This window comes from Papio anubis, chromosome 16 (assembly GCF_008728515.1).
Source record: "Papio anubis isolate 15944 chromosome 16, Panubis1.0, whole genome shotgun sequence".
NCBI classification, from domain to species: Eukaryota; Metazoa; Chordata; class Mammalia; order Primates; family Cercopithecidae; genus Papio; species Papio anubis.
The window spans coordinates 65,220,970-65,241,447 of record NC_044991.1 but is presented as its reverse complement, the minus strand read 5'-3'; the positions used below and the strand labels follow the sequence as shown (position 1 = coordinate 65,241,447).

Genomic DNA, 20,478 nt, shown 5'->3' with positions numbered 1-20,478 from the left:
GTTCAAGACCAGCCTAGACAATATAGCGAGACCCTGTCTCTAGAAAAAAATAAAAATAAAATAATTAGCCAGGCATGGCGGCATGTGTCTATAGTCCCAGCTTCTTGGGAGGCTGAGGTAGGAGTATTACTTGAGCCCAGGAGGTTGAGTTTGCAGTGAACTGTGATCATGCTACTGCACGCCAGCCTGGGTAACAGAGCAAGATCCTGTCTCCAGAAGAAGAAGGAAAAAATTATATGTTGACTAATCAACCTACTTCAAGTCTTTCTTGGATTTTCTTGACAAAATGAATGTCACTCCCAAAATTAAATGCATGGAACTTATTATAAACAAATGGGGGAAAAAACAAGAAAAGTAAACCAAGGATGTACTTTCTATATATATCAAAAAGGAGTTTCTTAAACTGTCAGAAAACAAAAAATGCTAACAGGCCACTCCATAATGACCAAGGAGTAGCTAGCTCCGTAAACGGTAGTTAGATTACCCCGAAAGGTAATAATCTAGGCTGTCATCTTTAAAGTGTTTAAATGCAAAGATACATGACCTAACACTGCTGTCATTTAATCCCTAGCCTAACTCAACATTGTAACATAACGCAAACTAGACATGCTTCCTATTTACATAGGCTTTAAGCATGACCATGTGTAATAAAGCTGTTTTAGGCAAAGTAAGATGAAGCACCCCTTGAAAAGAGCATGGGCGCTGAAGTCAGACACACCTGGATTTAAATTAAGACACTGGTCAAGTTACTTAAACTGTCACCTTGCACCTAAATTCTCTTGACTGTAAACAGATAAAATGAACCAAGACAGATTTCATAAGCTAACCTGTATAGCCAAATAACACGAACACATGGTTAAAGACTAACTCCCTGTTTTAATATTTAATAGGCTATAGTGCAGCAAATTGGCTACTGACACATAGACTGTCTTTAGATATTAATGAGCTATTTACTTTATCAAACTACCATGCTACTGGAGACAGGCCATGGTAGAAGACTTTTGAATGTCTTTGTAATATTATCTATCCCTTTCTCCAAAATCTATTTTTAAAAAATACTCTTAATTTCTAGGATTGAAAAAACCAAGTCCAAGTACCTTATAAAACATAAGCCCATCCCAGAGTCATGGCACGCAAAGAAACAGTGACACCTGCCATCTGGCAAACTCCTCTGGGCAGAATGATGCAAAGGGCCCCTGAGAGGTGCCCTCTGAAGATGCCATACTGGTGGTCACTGGCGCCACCTTGTGGCCATAGTCTTCAACTAGAGGTCACTTTAAGCCACTCTTCCCTACTCTCTGGGGTCAAGACCTACCAAGAGGGGTCCTGCAGAAGGATCCTGAGGAGAGTAGCTGCCAGGGTAGTCGTCATCCTCCTCCTCTTGAATTTGCTGAAAAGTTCGTTTCAGAGATTTCTTCTCTTCTGTTGCTAGAGGAAAGGTAAAAGGGATAAATTTGAGCCACATATCCTGTAGTAATAAGAGTCACATGCTATGCACAATGGGCCACATGTAAAAACAGGGCTGAAGGTGTGCACATTTTCGGAATGGCTTAATAATAACCTTTATGCTAGTTATTTTAAATTGATTGTAGTTCCCTACATTACTGAAAAGAGTCAAATCTTTGTCCATCATCCCGGATTGATTCTCTGGTAAAATACTATGGAAAACAGGCATCTAAAATGAAACTTACCCAACTATCACACTTGAGTAAGAAACTCATGGGACAATACAATGAAGCAAACCAACGTGTGCTAGGGTTTACAGAGAACATAGAGAACATATTGCGTATAAAACGGGATATGTTATGCTTTCCAGCGATCATGTCAGAAAACAGGAGAGAAAATTTTATCAACAAAATTTTGTCAAAAATTCCAAACGCAAATATTCTTTACACTATTCCCCTAAAAACAAAATAAATCTAATTTACCTTAAAATTAAAATAACCATTACTGAGACATATGATTGATACTCCTGAGAAAAATTACTTAAGTTACCATTTTAAATTTAACCACTTTTGAGGCTGACAGGTTACATTATTTATTATCTATCTGCACCGTATGTTTTTACATTGTTATGATAGATGTGTTAATTCCAAAATCATTCTTTTTGCATCAAATTAGACAATACAAAATAAATGCCAAACAACTGTGGGAAATAAATCTAAATGATAAATTCTAGTTTAGAAAGTAAAGAAATATTGGACACAGCCTGTGCCTGGCATTGCAAGTTTCCTTTTAATCTTTCCAACAATTTTAAGATACAGCATCTCCATCTGACAGGTGAGAAAACAAAGGCCAGGGAGGTTAAATGACACACTTATGGTATGACTCCAAAACCTGTCCTCCTTCCGCTGCACTCGAATTACTTAGCACCATACAGGTACCCTCTCATTTAGCAAAAAAAGGGGGACACCAGGCACCTGCTTCAGATATATACACATGTTTTGCTTATACATTTTCTTCTGGAACCAAGCCATGTAAAACCAAGCCTGTTCTCTACATTATATACATTATATACTATAACTGACCAAACTTATGTTTGAAGTGAAAGCCAGGTCAATATTATGAGTTTTATTTTTATTTTATTTTTTTTTAGATGGAGTTTTTGCTTTCTTGCCCAGGCTGGAATGCAGTGGCATGTTCTCAGCTCATTGCAACTTCCGCCTCCTGGGTTCCAGCAGTTCTCCCACCTCAGCCTCCCGAGTAGCTGGGATTACAGGCACCTGCCAACACGCCTGGCTAATTTTTGTATTTTTGGTGGAGACAGGGTTTCATTCACCATGTTGGCCAGGCTGGTCTTGAACTCCTGGCCTCCAGTGACCCACTTGCCTTGGCCTCCCAAAATCCTGGGATTACAGGTGTGTGCCACCACGCCTGGCCAAGTTTCATTTTTTCTTAATGTTTTTGTCTATTACAAAAAAAGGAGACAGCAACATCTGCAATACAGGACGTCCTCCCCTCACTTTGCGCATTCTATTATACACAGATTTGTTATCATGGCTTCGTTAAATGACACCAGTCCCTCAATAAAACAAGTTCGAACTTCAGTTACCATGGCATATTAACTTGAGTAACTGCATGAAGTACAAATTTTGCTATTAACTTCAGCCCCCAAATCATGATCAGTGACCAATCACATCATTCTTCAAGTCTATCAGTGACTGGTCACTGCACACCTGTCATGCAGGTCACACAAAGACAGCAAAGGGCTTCACTGGGCTGTCTCCTTATCTCCCAGTGATAAGACCAACGACATTTTATAAAAATGAAAGATCAGAAGAGGGTACTGATCATAAAGATGAACGTGGAACAAAGAAACTGAAACAAAAGCTAATGCTGGAACTGAAATCCCAATGGCACATCAGTGGAGATACAGAAGAAACAGCAGGTTGCAGGATGCTGCCACTGCCAGCATCAGAGGGAGCCTAGATCCATGGCCAGAGGAACTTGTAGAGGCCAACTTAGCAATGAAGAAAGTGGGAGTGATGAAAAGAATGACAACGTCCTAGAGGAAGAGATGCTAACAAAAAAAACTGCATGCTAAAGAAACTGAGAGGTATTTTACAACACTGAAAGCATAATAGATAAAATGTTGGAAGCTGATTCAAACAAAATACAGTATGACAATGTGCAAAGCCACAGAAAAGATGTTTGCTGTGTGTGTGTATATATATATATATAAAAATTATACCAGAAGAAGGCAACCCTTGTTCAAACTACTCTTGATAAGTTTGTTACAAAGAAAACACACTTGAATTCTCAATGTTTCTAATTTGTTGTTACAGCATATTAAATAACTATTAGTTTACTATCTCTTTTGTTTCCCTACACATTTGGAATCAACAGGGAGTTCTTAATTCTTTGACAAAAAAATTGTAAAAGTCACAGAACAATCATAATTTTCCCCACTGATTATAAAGATTGCTTTGCCTGGGTTCAGCCTGCACAGTCATGGTTATAGTCCTGCACTACTATGCAAAGCAAAGATTGCTATATTTTTAATATGAAAAATCTTATTAGGATATAATTTACATAAGAAACACCTAACAGTACTTTGTACATAGCAGCTGCCTAATTAATGTGTGCTATGACCCATGCAGACATTTAGCCACTATGGCATCAAAACGGTCACATGGAAGGAGTGGCCATTAGAAGCTAAGTACAAACTTCAAAATTTTTATACTGTTGTGTTTGCTTTCAAGCACCTAGAGAAGTGCTCAGTAAGTAACTATTAGATACACCAAAGAAAGCAGAAAAAAATTATAAAACTTGAAATCCTTCCATTTTCAAACTCTCACACAGAAATTATTACATATAAAAACCAAACACTACCTCAAGATACTTAGAATTCCTGAATTTTGGCACTGGGAGGACTTAGACAGACCTATGCCTTTGTTTATCCCAACTCAAATTTTCATGAAAATATCTAGGTCCACAAGTTGCAGTTTGCCCAAAGTCAGAGAGTTTGTTAGTGTAAAGCTGGGTGCTACAGATCAAAGCCTCCTTACCTGGAGTTCTCTTTGCCATTTCACATTGCTGCTCACGAACAGCATTACAAGACTTAAAATAAGAAATCATTTTAGGACCACTTATGTCCTTTGCCATCCTGATGGCAGAGGACACAACAGGTGTTAACCGTTATCCTACTTTTCCAGTTTCCTCCTCTTTCCATTTGGAGGACCTATTGGTGCTACAAACCTAAGATTTCTGGACATGAATTACTAATCATTTCCCCCACAGGGCTCCTCATTCCCTGAGCTACCTATTTCCATTACAAACACTTTCACTGTCCCGTCTTCCAGGTACAAGGCCTTAGAAACCATTAGAATCTATCCCAAGGTCCCAATTTCTAGCAGGTTCCATACCTCAGAAGGATGCCTTACATACTCCCTCTCTCTCCTCCTTCCCCTACACAGCCTCTTACCAGCAATCTGTCCTTTGTCACAGCTGGTTGAGACCACTGTCTCCCCACTTCTAGTTGCCCCTTTCCCAAGTTAGACTATACAGTTGTCCCTCAGTATCCATGGGGGATTGGTTCCAGGACCGCCATGGATACCAAAGTCTAGGGATACTGAAGATCCCATTACAAAATGGCATAGTATTTACATATAACTTACGCACACATCCTCCAATATATTTTATGTCTAGATTACAGTACCTAATACAATGTACATGATATGTAAATAATTGTCACACTGTTTCGTTTTTAAAATATGTATTATTTTTCCCCAACATAAATTCAAAATGCAGTTGGTTGCATTTGTAGATGTGGAACCTGTAAATATGGAAGACTGTATTCTATTTTTAAATTAATCTTCCTAAAGTGGAGTGCCCACTCCATCGTGTCCTTATTCATAAACCTTAAGGGGCTTCTAATGATTTTACAGATTCCTCCTAAGTTCAAAGCCTAATGATGGCAATGGTCTCCAACTCCCACAGCTCTTGGGCCTCTCTTAAAGCACCTGGCCTTGCTACTGTGGCCACTGGCAAGCGTTCTTCTCTAACAGGAGCACTCAGTGTCTTATTCCTCTACATCCCTACAGTACCTAGGAAAGGGCTGACAGGTCAGAGTTTGAAACCGCTTGAAGGGAGGAGTCACAGAGCTTGGAAAACGCTAGTGCTAGGCCAGAAATGACTATCGCTGCTACGAAGTCAGCAGTTATGGTGCCCAGTATTGTCAGTCTAGTCAGACAGCCATTAAAAATAACTTAGGATTTCCAGGTTTCCTTTGCAAAAGTTATCCATTGTTTTAAAAATTAAAATTATTTTAAAAACTAGAATATTTATCAGTCCCATTTCTACATCTGAATTCAAGGTAAGCCTTCCACTATCAATTCAGCTTCTACCACGGTATACATTTACACTCCCTTTTTTACTCACTTGACCACTCTGTTTACAGGCAGGACAAACCGGGGGGGTAGCCAAAGTCCTTCTGTCCTCATACTGGGTACCTTCTATTCTACCCTCCAACCTGTCCCTGTGTCTCCAGCAGGCCTTGTACTCAGCTAACCTTAAGTAATCCTCGTTACCTAAGGGTTTAGAGTATGCCTCTTACAACCTGATTGTGGGAGAATTTCAGACACTGTGGCAGACTGTGAAACTAATCTTAAGGCAAAAAGCTGGCCTGCAGGCTCCCAAATCACATTATAATATGTAGCCATCTACCGTAAAGCTGGATCTTCTAGAGGATCCACTTGAAATTTTCTGTGATTTAAAAAACAAATCAAAACACCCTGTCTGAATGCAGCGGTGTTTACAACTAATCGACTACAATCGGTTACAGGCTTTTTTGTTCCTTCTCTACTCCCACTGCTTCAATTTACTAGTTAACAACAATAACAAAAAACACACCTATGTATTTTATATTACTTTTATAATGAGAAAAGGATCAGGAAATATTGTTTGCAACAGCTCCCTCATTCTTTGCTCCATCCCTGCATAATAAAGGACATTTTAATAAGGCACATTAAACTTTACTTGTGGAAAGAAAAGAACGTGCAACAAATAAAGGTCTAACACTTGAGGCACAGTTCTACCAGCTGTCTACCCTTATCATCTCACTGAACTGAGTAGCCAAATCCAGGCATAAACCCAGGGAAGTTGTGCCTAGAACTCATACTCTTAGCTAACATGTTCTCCAGCCTTGCACAAAGTCTGGGGGACTGAAAATATTAAAAACCTCTTCTTATTTTTGCTACCAGTTCATATATAGAAACTCAGCATATTAGATACTAGAACTGGTGGGGCACTGGCAGGGCAAACAAAACTCGCATCATCACCCCACTGATAATATCTTACCTGCATTATCTCAAGTAATCCTTATCATAACCCTATAAGGTATTACCATTAATAGCCACATTGTACAGTGAGGATCTGAGCTTCAGAGAGATCAAATGCCATGGCCAAGGTCACAGAACTTTAGAAATGACAGCTAGGGGACAGGTGCGGTGGCTCACGCCTGTAATCCTGGCACTCTGGGAGGTCGAGGTGGGCGGATCACCTGAGGTTGGGAGTTCAGGACCAGCCTGACCAACATGGAGAAACCCCGTCTCTACCAAAAATACAAAATTAGCCAGGCGTGATGGCACATGGCTGTAATCCCAGCTGAGGAAGGAGAATCACTTGAACCCAGGAGGCAGAGGTTGCGATGAGCCGAGGTTGCACTCCAGCCTGGGTGACAGAACGAGAATTCGTCTCCAAAAAAAAAAGAAAAAGAATGACAGCTAGGATTCATACTGTGGAAGCCTGAATAGCTAAACTATATTAAGATCCAGGAAAGCTGGGTAACCTACTCACAAATTCCTATCAAAATTCAAGTCTATATTGAAATCATGTGCTTTCAGGAAATACGACAGTGTGAAGAATATCAGCTTTAAAGTCACATAGACCTGGGAATTCACCACTTATCAATTATTTCTCTTGGAATAAAATTACTATACCTTTTTGAGCCAGTGTCCTCATCTAAAGTATGAAAATAGTACCAAATTCACAGAGTAGTTATAAGGATCTAAAACAAATTAATGTGAAAAGTAACCAGCAGAGGCTGGTACATAACGGATGCTCAATAAATGCTAGTTCCTTTGTATCTACCCTCTCTCTCTAAATCCTCCTACAACCATATACTACATGAATCACATGTGGCTCAAATAAAAAAGTTCCATTCAGTCAAGCAACACCTTGAGTATTCTCAAGAGTAGAGAACTTCTCTCCTTTTCTTACTTTAAAAATTTTGTTTTCAACTGACAAATAATAATTGTATATATTTATGGGGTACAGTGTGACGTTGAGACACCTTTAGAACACCTCGAGAGACAGGTTTATAAACTTAATACCCAGTTCTACAACAGAATTCCTAAGCTCATGCATACTCCAATGTTGTAAGAACTGTCAAAGTTCCACAGAAAAATTTTTATTTCAGAGGTAAACTTTATGAAGTTGCCTGAAGACAAAGAATTACCCATGAATCAAAGCTGGAATATAAAAGGACTACTCAAATCTGGAAATAAACTTCTCGAGAACTCATCAATATTTGAAAGGACTCTGGTAAAATATTCTGGTAACTCAGGTCCAGAGAAGAGAGTGAAGACAGAGTGAGTCGGCTGGGACTAACACATATGCTGAAATCTTTTGATGTGTGTTTTCATCTTTATAGAATAGAGAAAGAAAAATTATCTTTAGATCAGCATTATCCTCTACCTAGAGGAAACTGCCTCTGTTATTGTTAATGTCTGTCTAGACTCTCAAAAAAAAAAATCAGAAACCCAACGAAGCTATTTCCAATACTATCACTGCCACAAATTCCACACATTCCCAGAATGCAAAACTATTCCTCACTCTTCTCTCCCTCTTTCCTATAGCATCTAGTATAGCTGTTTACTCAAAGTGTGTGTCCAGCAAATGTACATTAAATTGAAATTCAACATTAGCTTCAAACATCCTCTTTCAAGGCTCTCCTACTTGCCCAAAGGTGTTTTTAAAAATCAGCACTGTTTACCAATGAACTCTAAGGCAGAGTAAAGAATGCTGAGCAATTCCCCAAAGCTGTACTGAAGACCTCCAAAGGACACAATACAAACACCAGAATCCAAAGCAGGAAGCATCTTGCTTTTCAGAAGCTACCTACCTACCTGAGTGATCCTAAAATTATCTTCTAGCAACATGTAAACCAAGTAAAACAACAATGACCTGCAGTCTGAAAGCACTTATGTCATTCACAGAAAGCCTCTAACCTTTGGTTTCACAGGAAAGTTACCCACTGTAAAATGCAAATAATTTCAGACCTGGAAAGGATCACCAAGGGTACACAAAATGGTTGCTCAGTGAAGGATACTGTCACACATGCTAATCGTGACTAGGTTCTATAGCAGATCCATGTACAAAGTACCAGAGAACAAGGAGGGAATGACCACATGAGCCCTGACAAGCCAAGGAAGATGTTAGAATGAGAGTTGCATTCTTGGAGAATGAGTTCACCACACAGTGAAAGCAGTAGAAGGACATCAAGCAGAGGTAACAGCAGATGCAAAGGAAGCAGTGCCAACAGAGCATCCAGAGGGGAAACTGTCGACAATTCAGTTTGGCCAAAGAATACAGTGTAAGTGAGGAAGCGGCAGGAGAAGAATCTGGAAAAACAGGCTAGTTGGGATAGAAAGGATCTTCAATACTATCAGTACTTGGACTTGATCCTCCAGGAAACAAGTATGTATGCAGGCAGACCAGACCTGTAGCTTAGAAACATGTCATGCCAACTAGAATTAAACCACAACTAACCAGAAGCCAAGCAACTAAACACCACGTGATCTTACTCTTTAAAGAAAAAAATAGGCCGGGTGCGGTGGCTCATGCCTGTAATCCCAGCACTTTGGAAGGCCGAGGCAGATGGATCACGAGGTCAGGAGTTCAAGACCAGCCTGGCCAAGATGGTGAAAGCCTGTCTCTATCAAAAATACAAAAATTAGCTGGGCATGGTGGCAGGTGCCTGTAATCCCAGCTACTCAGCAGGCTGAGGCAAAGAACTGCTTGAATCCGGGAGGTGGAGGTTGCAGTGAGCCGAGACCACCCCACTGCACTCCAGCCTGGGCGACAGAGCAAAAAAAAGAAAAAAGAAAAAGAATATAAGCTCTTATTAAGGGCTTTGCAAAATTCACACACAGATGCACTTCCTAAAGATACCCTGGGTTCAATAAAGATCAAAATCAATTTTCAGCCAGGTGCGGTGACTCACACCTGTAATCCAGCACTTTGGGAGGCTGAGGTGGGCAGATCACTTGAGGCCAGGAATTTGAGACCAGTCTGGCAAACATGGTGAAACCCCATCTCTACTAAAAATACAAAAACTAGCTGGGTGTTGTGGCGGGTGCCTGAATCTCAGCTACAAGGGAGGCTGAGGCAGGAGAATGGCTTGAACCCAGGAAGTAGATGTTGCAGTGAGCCAAGATCACACCACTGCACTCCAGCCTGGATGACAGGGTGAGACTCTGTCTCCAAAACAATCAATCAATCAATTTTAGACAGACACCATGCTGACAATCATAAGGATATGTTTCAAACGCACATCTACATTTAATTAAACCAAGTTCTTAAAAAGCTAAGAAACTTATCCAAGGTCCTACTGTAGTTAATGGCAGAGCAAGGACAAAATCTTAGTCCAGGCTACTTCCTAGTTCACCACAACTCTGAATAACTTCATTGTTCCTTTCCCCGTGCAAGGAAAGTCTCTGAAAGACAGAAGCAAGCCAAGGAGAACAGAGAGCAGAAGTCAGGGTGTGAGAGGATGAACAGCATGAATACTAGAACCAGGCTTACACGCTGTGAGCACTACATAAATTCTCACCATCGTTCATGATCATCTCTCTGAAGAATCATAAAATCGCTGGTGGTTCACAGCAAACCCCACTGCAGCTTTTCATATGTGATTCGAAAGTAGGCAAAGACCAAGAGCTGTAAACATGTGGTGATGTTTCTACCTTTGGGGGGAGGGCTCTTGGAGTCCTCCATAGACAGCTTCAGCTGCTGTATGAACTCGCCGCCATACACACTTCGTTCTTGCCAGATGTTCAGCAATCTTTCTAAAGGTTTTTTACAGCCTTCATCTGCCTCTCTGCCCAGAAAAGATGAAAAGATATATATAAGCTTAAGATTTTGTTTTTAATTAGGACAGATGTACTTAAAAAAAAAAAAAAAAAAATCAACAACTGACTAAATGATTTACACATTTAAAAGCAAAAGAATAAGGTACATATTCTAAAACTTGGATACCCAAAACCTGACCACAGACTACATTCTTCCTGTAGTGGGAGGGATCATGCCATAATCGAAATCAAATAAGACCAAAAGTCAATGGCCAATTTTTAGACAGAAAATTATCAAAACTCCATCTTATCAATTGTGATAGCTTGCTTTTTAAGACGACGTTAATTAAAATGTGCTGCCAGACATTCTGCTGGAAATTAAAAGTGGATCAGAACTCTTACAGATAGAAAACTGATTTTAAAAAACCAGACGTTTAAAACAGGAAATAAATTCACTGCAACCCATCAATCCTAACACACCAACACCTCTACATGTATAAACACAATCATATACATGTATATGTTAAGACTCATTCCAGTTCTAACCACTTCATAATCATTTTAATTGTGGGCTAAGTCCATAGTCCAGGTTCACACAAAGGTATCTGATAATCTCAGGACACACTTAATAATGCAGTCCTTCATAATTTATATCAAAGGATATGAATTAGAAGTAAAATGTTTTCCCTTGACATGTTAACTCCTGAAACAGGACATAAAGGACTATAACTAGCACTCACTGAGAACCAATTGCCTACAATAAAATGTCAGACAGCAAGCAGAAGATTGGGTTAGACTTTCTGAAAGCAAAGGGAATTCAGTCACCACCCACTGTTACCGTGAATTGTTCTGTTTTGTGAGGGGGTTTAAATAGCAACGATCTTATATTGAATGACTTTAAACAAGAAGGGATACCTCGACATCTTAGTATCTAAGTTAAATGGCTTTTAGTAGGAACTTCAAGAAGAAACCATGCCAAATTCAACTGAAATGGGAACTCTATTCACACCCAACCATGACAACACTTTAGTAAACTCAAGGAAAACGGAGGTTTCAGCCTCACCCGGTCAGAGCATCTTTCTTATGAATTACAGGTGGTCAATTTCACTGACTAAAGGACTCAATCAGGGTACATAACAATTAATTCTTTTTTTGTTAAACTTTTTAAAGTCAGAAGTGAGGGTCTGGTTAAAAAAAAGAGGAAAACATTTCTACTGCTAAGTTTAAAAAGCTTAAAAATATGACCCAATTACTTGATATTTGTGATAAAACACTTTTACTCCACCTTCAAAATATATCCAGAGATGAGTTACTTCTCATCTTTTCCTCTGCTATCAATCTGGCCCAAGGCACTATCATCTCTTGCCTGGACTACTACAGTAGCCTCATTACTGGTCTCCCCGCTTCCACCCTTGTCCTCTTACAATCTACTCTCGAATTTTCAAAATATCATTTTAGCTGCTGTACTAAGGCAGACCACGTCACTCCTTTGTTCAAAATTGCCAACATTTCTTCCCAGTATCCCTCAGAATAAAAGTCCTTATAAAGACTCCAAGGCCTTTCCCAACCCAGCTGTTATTTCCCTGGCCTCATCTCCTACCCACTCTTCCCCACCCCCATCCTGCAACCTCCTGCCTCAACAGCTACCCTAGCGCGGCCTCAGAGCCTTAGCACTAGAAAAGTTTGCTTTGCCTGAAACTACATTCCCCATGTGGCCACAAAGCTCCATCCCTCTACTCCTTCAGGCAGATGTTTAGTCACACCACCTTCGGCATGTCATTCCCTAATCTCCACGTTGAAAATGACACTCCCTGCCCCTACTCAATTTTTTTCCATACAACTTTTCTGGTATGTTGTATATTCAATGGTTTACTTTTTGTTTACATGCTTTCCATTTGAACGTAATTTCCACAGGGGTGGAGATTTGTCATTCTCTCCCATTGCTATATGCCCTTGAACAAGCACGATAAATATCTGTTAAATTGTAATCTTTTTCAAAAAAATGTATATGGGTTTCAGTAAGTTATACAGTTACTCAACTTTCAACAATCATCTTACTGTATCAAGGTCATGTCAGAAATCAACTAAGCACTCCTTGGCTCCATCGATGAAGGTTTACAGAATACAAAGAATAAGAAGGCCTGGGTCCTGACCTCTAGGGCTCGACTCAGCAACCCCTCAGACCTGTTTAGTCTCCTTTCCCTACCCAACCTGGAACTTTGCATTCCAGCAACACCCACCCGTATGTATTTGCTACTCAGAATTTGTTCTCTCATGTGCATGTATGTGCCTTTGTTCATGCTATCTCTTCTTCAAATAGAACCGCCAAAATCGAACAAGGCAAAGGGAAAGGAGTAATTCAGGTAGCTGAAGTATATGGGGGAATGTGGGGAAACGGCAGAAGAATCTGGAAGCCCCGAATGCCATATTAAAGCATGTGGCCTGCAGGCAACGAGAGGTCCCTGATGTGATCAAATGTATAGCTTAGAAAAATAAAGTCATTATAATTAATAAAACCAAATTGCAACTAATCAGAACTTAGTTAACGAACTAGCTGGTACTTTTAACATACAATCTGTTTGCTGCAGATTCTCTATTCACTTAAAACAAGGAGAAACCATTATCATGAGAATAAATTCTTATCAAGAATTTAGTTAAAAAATAGGTGGGTATCACAACACACACACACCATCCACCATTCCTGGGGATACTTGGGACTCCATTCAGGCTAAGACTGGTTTTGTGTACAGTTTCAGGCACAATGGAAAATGATGTTCAAACCTGTTATAAACGCAAAACATTTTCAAAAGGCTTTTACTACTAAAGGCCAAAAGCGGGGTTCCAGTTTAATTAGTGAATGTAACTAACCAGGACAGATATTTCCTTGAGCATTGTGGCAAATCAAGGTTTTGCTAGATAAGTTTCAAAGTTATAAATAAAATATTCAAGAAATCTTTCTACTGATTAGGTTTTGAAGGAAGTAGCTCCAGTGAAATGGAAGTCACTTTGGCATCTGGAATCAGACACAACCAAGGTAATAAAGCCATTATATAACAGAAAGAGCAGTATTTTCAGTATACTGTATACAGTATACAATAACTCCAATCTAAACTGAGAAATCTTTAAATGGAAAAAAAGACTAAACCATCTTTGCCATCAATCTATGAATAAAGTGGAAGATGGCAATAATTACATACACAACTTATTACACTGAACACTTAGTATTTTAATTCTGATTAATTAAAATTCAATCCCTTCATTTTTCAATATAGATAGCAAAACTGACCTTTGAGAGTGAAAAATGTGTATGACACACACAAACAGAATTGCTGCTTGACGTGTCAGCTGGACACCTGAGGCCCTGCTAAGCCAGCCTTGGGGGCCTTTTCTTCCTCCACAGTTCTACGGCACTTTTTCAGTACAACCACAGTAATTTGTACAACTCTGTCTTATCCCATGCACAGCAGGCCTATGGTAGGCCTACTAAGGGCAGGAATTCTAAGTATTCCCTACACTTCCAACAGTACCTCATGTAAAGCTGGTTCAGAAAAGAGTTAACATAGAAGGCCAGACTGCCACCCTTAGGGAAGTGCTTGGCTAGCGTCTGGGAACTTGGGATTTCAGAGTGTCCCTACCATTTCCTAACTTGTAAGGGTGGTTTACTGGGCCTAAATTGTTTGTGCAAGCAATACAGTTCTTAATGAACACCTGACTTATTTCTGGGAGCCTAGAATTTTGGCAGAGGGTGTCTACATGACCAATCCGATAAAAACTCTGGGCACGGAGTCTTTAATGAGCTTTCCTGGTAGGTTACACGTCATACACATCACAACTCAGTGCTGGAGGAATTAAGTGTGTTTGTGTAATCGCACTGAGAGGAGACTCAGAAGCTTACACCTAGAGTGCTCCAGTCTGCTGCAGGCACTGCATGCACATCACCCTCTGCTGCTGCTGCTTTAGATCCTTTAGCTGTAATGAATCACTGCCATGACTATGACTACATGATGAGTCCTGTGAGACCTTCTAGGGAATTACCAAACCTGGGAGTGGTCTTGGGGCCCACAACAATAAATAAACATCATGTGGGTAACTCCCAAATTTATGACTCCAGAAATCAATTCTCTACTGAGCTTCAGACTATTTTATCCACCTACCTATCTGGCATCACTCCTTGGAATATTCACTAGCCATCTCACACTCGGCCTGGTCAAAACAAAACTCGTGATTTCCTCCACCAAATCTTTTCCCCAATCTTCACTTCAGTAAAGGGCACCATCAGTCATTCACTTATGTCAAAAGCTAGAAATCGTCTTCGATTTCTCTTTTCACTACCAGCTCCCACTCAACACCTATAAATCCTATCAGTTTCACACTGGAGAGGTGGGGATCCTCCCACGAATGAAGCATTCAATAAATGGAAGCTATTAGTATCTTCCCATTGCTTCTGGGTCCTAGCCAATGTCACCTCTAGCCTCCACCACAGCAATATCCTCCAAACTCACGTCCCCGCCCCTCCCTTGGCCTTTACAATCCATCCCTCCACACTAAGCCACTTTTAAAGAGGGATCTTTTAAAAATGTATGTTGGAATATATCATTCCCCTGCTTAAAACTCTTCAATGACATCCCATCAGAAAAAAATCCTAACTCCCAAGTCTTTTTTTTTTTTTTTTTTTGAGACAGAGTCTCGCTCTGTCGCCCAGGCTGGAGTGCAGTGGCCGGATCTCAGCTCACTGCAAGCTCCGCCTCCCGGGTTTACGCCATTCTCCTGCCTCAGCCTCCCGAGTAGCTGGGACTACAGGCACCCGCCACCTTGCCCAGCTAGTTTTTTGTATTTTTTTTTTTAGTAGAGACGGGGTTTCACCGTTTTAGCCAGGATGATCTCGATCTCCTGACCTCGTGATCCGCCCGTCTCGGCCTCCCAAAGTGCTGGGATTACAGGCTTGAGCCACCGCGCCCGGCCTCCCAAGTCTTACAGGGTGTACGTGACTGGTGCCTGTCCACCTCTCAGACCTCATCTGGATGCCACTTTTCCTTTGCACACTATGTTCTAACCACACCAGCCTTCATTCTGTTTCTCTTAGCAGGCCAAGATTATTTCTGCCTTAAGTTTTTCTTAATGGCTGCTCCTGCTTCGCACGATTACCTCAAATGTCATTTCCTTAGAGGCCTTCCTGAACCACACTGCCAGCGAGAGATCCTACTCTAGAACATCACTCTATTTTACTATGTCTGTATTATCCTGCTCTGAAAGTATCTTGCTCATTTACTTGTCTTCGCCTGCCTTGTTCATTGCTGCTCCCCCAGTGTCTGGATTCATACTTGGCATATAGAAGGCACTCCAATACATATTGAATGAAAAATGACATGGACAGCTGTCTCCTCACTGGGAAGAAAACAAGGCACTTGCATGAAAAAAAGTTTGCAGTCTGGTTAATTAAATTGCTATTCAAATCAAATCTATCCTATGAACTTGGCAGCTTTGTCAGACTTGAGAGTTTTTTTACTATTTGTTGGGGATGGAGGTATCTTTTATCATAAAGATATCCCTCATCAATTTAGTCAATAGTGACGGGTCAACTATCTTTGTTCATCAACTGGCCACAAAAAAAAGCATACAGAAAGTATATGTTAATTAGGCTACTCCTACTGTGGACAAGCTGCATCACGGTTGAAGCAGAGATGTTGGACTTTCTGTCCTAATAATGGGGTATAAGAAAGGAGATTGGAAACATGGGTATCCTGAATATAATATCCAAGCAGGATCTTAAAAGAACCAGAAGAAAGCAAACAGAAAGGAATTTGGGCTATTTTATTGAGAAGGATCAGGTTTATCTTCCCCGCACTGCCACTGAATCTGCCAAGACACCTAAAACCTGGCTAGTTTTTAAGGTGTTCCCAAGTGAAAAGGAATTTTTAACCCTGGTATTGCCCACCCCCTTTTCCATCCCTTTCTATTTACTTTTTGGTTTCAGAACAGCTAAAGATTACAGATTGTTTGTTTGTCTGTTTGTAATTTAGAGACAGGGTCTTGCTCTGTTACCAAACCTGGAGTACAGTGGTATAATTATAGCTCACTACAGCTTTGAACTCCTGGACTCAAGCAATCCTCCTGCCTCAGCCTCCCAAGTAGCTAGGACTACAGGTGCATACCACCATGCCTGGCTAATTTTTAAAAAGTTTTTTGTAGACACAGGGTCTCACTATGCTGCCCACGCTGAAATTTATAAATAAAACTGTTATGTTTACTATCGCTACAAGAAATCATTCCAGCCAATTCCCTAGACCAAACCTCTTCCATAATGAGTTAACATTAATTAACTCATTTAACTAATATTTACTGAACGCCTACTCTGTGTCAGGGCAGACCATACTGTTGCCCAGCTCCTGGGACACCATTTACGTGGAGGCTATATAAATGGTATTCCTTCAAGCTACATAACTAAGCAGCTCTGTGCCAGACTTTACTAGGTGCCTGGAATATAGGAAAAAACATATGATCTAATGAATGAGCAAAGAATGTGGAACAGGCATTGTACTATGTACTTTTAAACATACTATCTGTCTTTACCCTCCCAACAACTCTTAGGAGATAAGTGTACCCTCCCCCTTTTAGCCAGTTAGGAAATTTGGGTTCAAAAGTTAAGTAACACATCCCAGGTCACTCACATAGTGTCTGAGGCAGAGTTACCATCAATTTCTAAGAAACTGTGAATTAAATCTCATCAAAGCAAGAAAATCTGTCTATTTCAGATAGCTCCTCTAGTAGTCTGTTCTAAGTTTACTCTGTTATGAAGATGCAGTATTTTTTTCAAGTTAATAACACATTTTCCTACTTCAGTGTCCATGCTGATCAAAAGGTGAGCCAGTTATGTAGCTGACCAACAAAAACCATCTTTTTCATCTCTACAAAGCTAGGTGTCATTTCTTTCTCTTGGATTTCTAATTTTATTCCTTCAAACTTTTCAAATCCTGTAAGGAAAGCAGGACTTCATTTCTCATTTAAGGCCTTTCACTATATTTTAGACCTAATAACAATTTATGTTTAACCTACTAGTCTCCCCATTCATGTTTCCCAATTCCTTTTGCAAATATCTGTTTATATATTTACCTATAAACATAATATTCTAATGAATGATAGCTTTTCTTTGCTTTTCCTGGGCACCTAATTTGAGCCTACAGAAAGCTTTTGTTTTCATATGAAGTAATTTATAAGACTTTTAATCCAATGTATGCTTTCTATGGTATTAGTTATGTGTGTGCCACTCCTCTCCACCACAAAACACAATAGCATCAGGCTTAATACAAAATAGCCAGATCAAACACCTACTTTCCACACTAATAATTACTATTATTGCAGTTACAGCAATGACTACTATTTTTAGTAAACTAGACATCTAGAAATCCAGAAGGAAATAAAAAGGAAGGCATTTGGCAATTAATCACTTGCTATTACATTACTAAAAGGTTCCCTTACTAGTTAGCTTTGTTTTTTAATCATAAGCTAATGAGACAACTCAACCGAACCAAGGAAAATATCATAACCAAGAAATAAATTCAAAAAATGAAAATGAATATATCTAGAAGAAAAGATATGCCAGGCTGAATCTCTTAAATGTATCAGAGTGTTTACACGTCTCGATAGTTCTTGAGGGCTCAACAAAACATAAAACCACAATTTGGCCTCCACAACTCTCTGTAAAGTAGGAAGTTGTCAATTTTACAAAGGCTATCACAGAAAAAAAACTAAAAAGGTGGAAAAGGTAATGAATTTAAAAACAAATCCAAAAACAGACAACATACCTGGCAACATGAGAAAAAGCATCCACAAGGACAGATTCAAATTCTCTAGTGAATTCAGGTCCTTTCCTTTTACTGTTCTGGATGACATCATTCGCTAAATACAGAAAAGTAAGCTTTCTATTTGATTTGGCTGAAAAAAAGAAAAGAAAAGAATTTAACTTACACCAAAGAAATTCTCAATTCACAATTCTTTTGCTGGGCTGCTCCTAAAAAAAACATTAAGACAAGTATTTTCTACCTGGGGGGCTCAAGTAGATATGTTTAAAAAGACAACCTAAGGAATAGGTTTGGGAATACCGTTTTGGAAAAGAAAAAGAAAAACAATGGGCCATCTTCATTTCTATGTTGTTTAAACCAGGGTAATTAATTGATAGTAAAAATTAAGATAATCCAAAGAGAATTCCTAAAGGATAAGCAGTCAATATTAATGTTAAAACTAAGGCTTTTATTTATTGCAAAAATGAGCAATTTCTAACTCACTTTTAATTATCAAATATTCCAGAATGAAAGACTGAGTTGGCCAGATGTGGTGGCTCATGCCTGTAATCTCAGCACTTTGGGAGGACAACATGGGTGGATCGTTTGAGGTCAGGAGTTTGAGATCAGCCTGGCCAACATGGTGAAACCCTACCTCTACTAAATATACAAAAATTAGCTGGGTGTGGTGGTGGGTGCCTGTAGTCCCAGCTACTCTGGAGGCTGAGGCAGAAGAATCGCTTGAATCCAGGAGATGGAGGTTGCAGTGAGCCGAGATTGCACCACTGCACTCCAGCGTGGGCAATAGAGCAACACTTTGTCTCAAAAAAAAAAAAAAAAAAAAAAAAAGACTGAGTTAGGTTTCAATTTTAAAATGGTTTCACCGGGCGTGGTGGCTCATGCCTGTCATCTCAGCACTTTTGGAGGCCGAGGTGGACGGATCACCTGAGGTCAGGAGTTCGAGACCAGTCTGACCAACATGGAGAAACCCCGTCTCTACTAAAAATACAAAATTTGCCTGGCATGGTGGCGCATGCCTGTAATCCCAGCTACTCAGGAGGCTGAGGCAGGAGAATCGCTTGAATCCAGGTGGTAGAGGTTGTGGTGAGCCTGTATCATGCCATTGCACGCCAGCCTGGGCAACAAGAGTGAAACTCCATCTCAAAAAAAAGGTTTCTTGTAATTTTGCTCCTAAACTGAGAATTTCTCTGATACTCCAATAACCATAATCAATAATACAGAAGAATCTCTAGGTGCACCAATAGATATTAACTCAAATACAAGTATACATTAACACTACATTCTTAATGAAAATTTACACACATGTGAAATCTAGATATGCAAAATTAGGGCTTTCACAAAAACCGTAATTCTCTCTTATTTATGTGAAATGTGGTTATATTCACTATTACTTTATATGTATCATACGTTAAAGCATAAAAACCTCATGCAACACGTCTGAGTTACAGTTGCTTTGGGGAACATTACTGAATTTCCTGGCTTCTATGCACATAATTTCTCAACTATAAAGTTACATCACTACGATTTTTGGTCCCAGTTTTCTTTTAAAAGAAATAAAGAAGAACATAATTAGATGTTTCAAAACACAGAGTTTTCTCCAGTGCTAAAGTACCTGAAAAACACAAGCTCTTTATTAATCTTAACACACCTGAGTAGTCCTTGCTCTATTTCTCTCTGAAACCAGTTTTTGAAATGTACAAATCATGTATATGTCTGACATAGCAGGCATAAGATCTGACATTTTAAAACGTAGCTACAGGAGGCTGGGCACAGTGGCTCACGCCTGTAATTCCAGCACTTTGGGAGGCCGAGGCAGGTGGATCACCTGAGGTCAGAAGATTCGAGACCATCCTGGCTAACACAGTGAAACCTTGTCTCTACTAAAAATACAAAAAATTAGCCAGGCATGGTGGTGACCACCTGTAGTCCCAGCTACTCAGGAGGCTGAGGCAGGAGAATGGCATGAACCCGGGAGGCAGAGCTTGCAGTGAGCCGAGATCACGCCACTGCACTCCAGCCTGGGCGACAGAGTGAGACTCCGTTTCAAAAAAAAAAAAATACAAAAATCAGCTGGGCGTAGCGCCAGGTGCCTGTAAACCTAGCAACTC

At 39.9% G+C, this 20,478-nt stretch overlaps 1 protein-coding gene across 1 annotated transcript in view; it reads right to left on the bottom strand.

Moving 5' to 3' along the window:
* RPRD1B (regulation of nuclear pre-mRNA domain containing 1B) overlaps window positions 1-20,478 on the bottom strand; it is a 58,214-nt gene that overhangs the window by 33,017 nt on the left and 4,719 nt on the right. The window contains exons 2-4 of the mRNA XM_003904758.4: window positions 18,374-18,503; window positions 10,467-10,600; window positions 1,316-1,428 (exon numbers count right to left, since the gene is read on the bottom strand). Of these exons, the coding sequence (XP_003904807.1) occupies window positions 1,316-1,428; window positions 10,467-10,600; window positions 18,374-18,503 (377 nt within the window). The remainder of the gene's footprint in view (window positions 1-1,315; window positions 1,429-10,466; window positions 10,601-18,373; window positions 18,504-20,478) is intronic.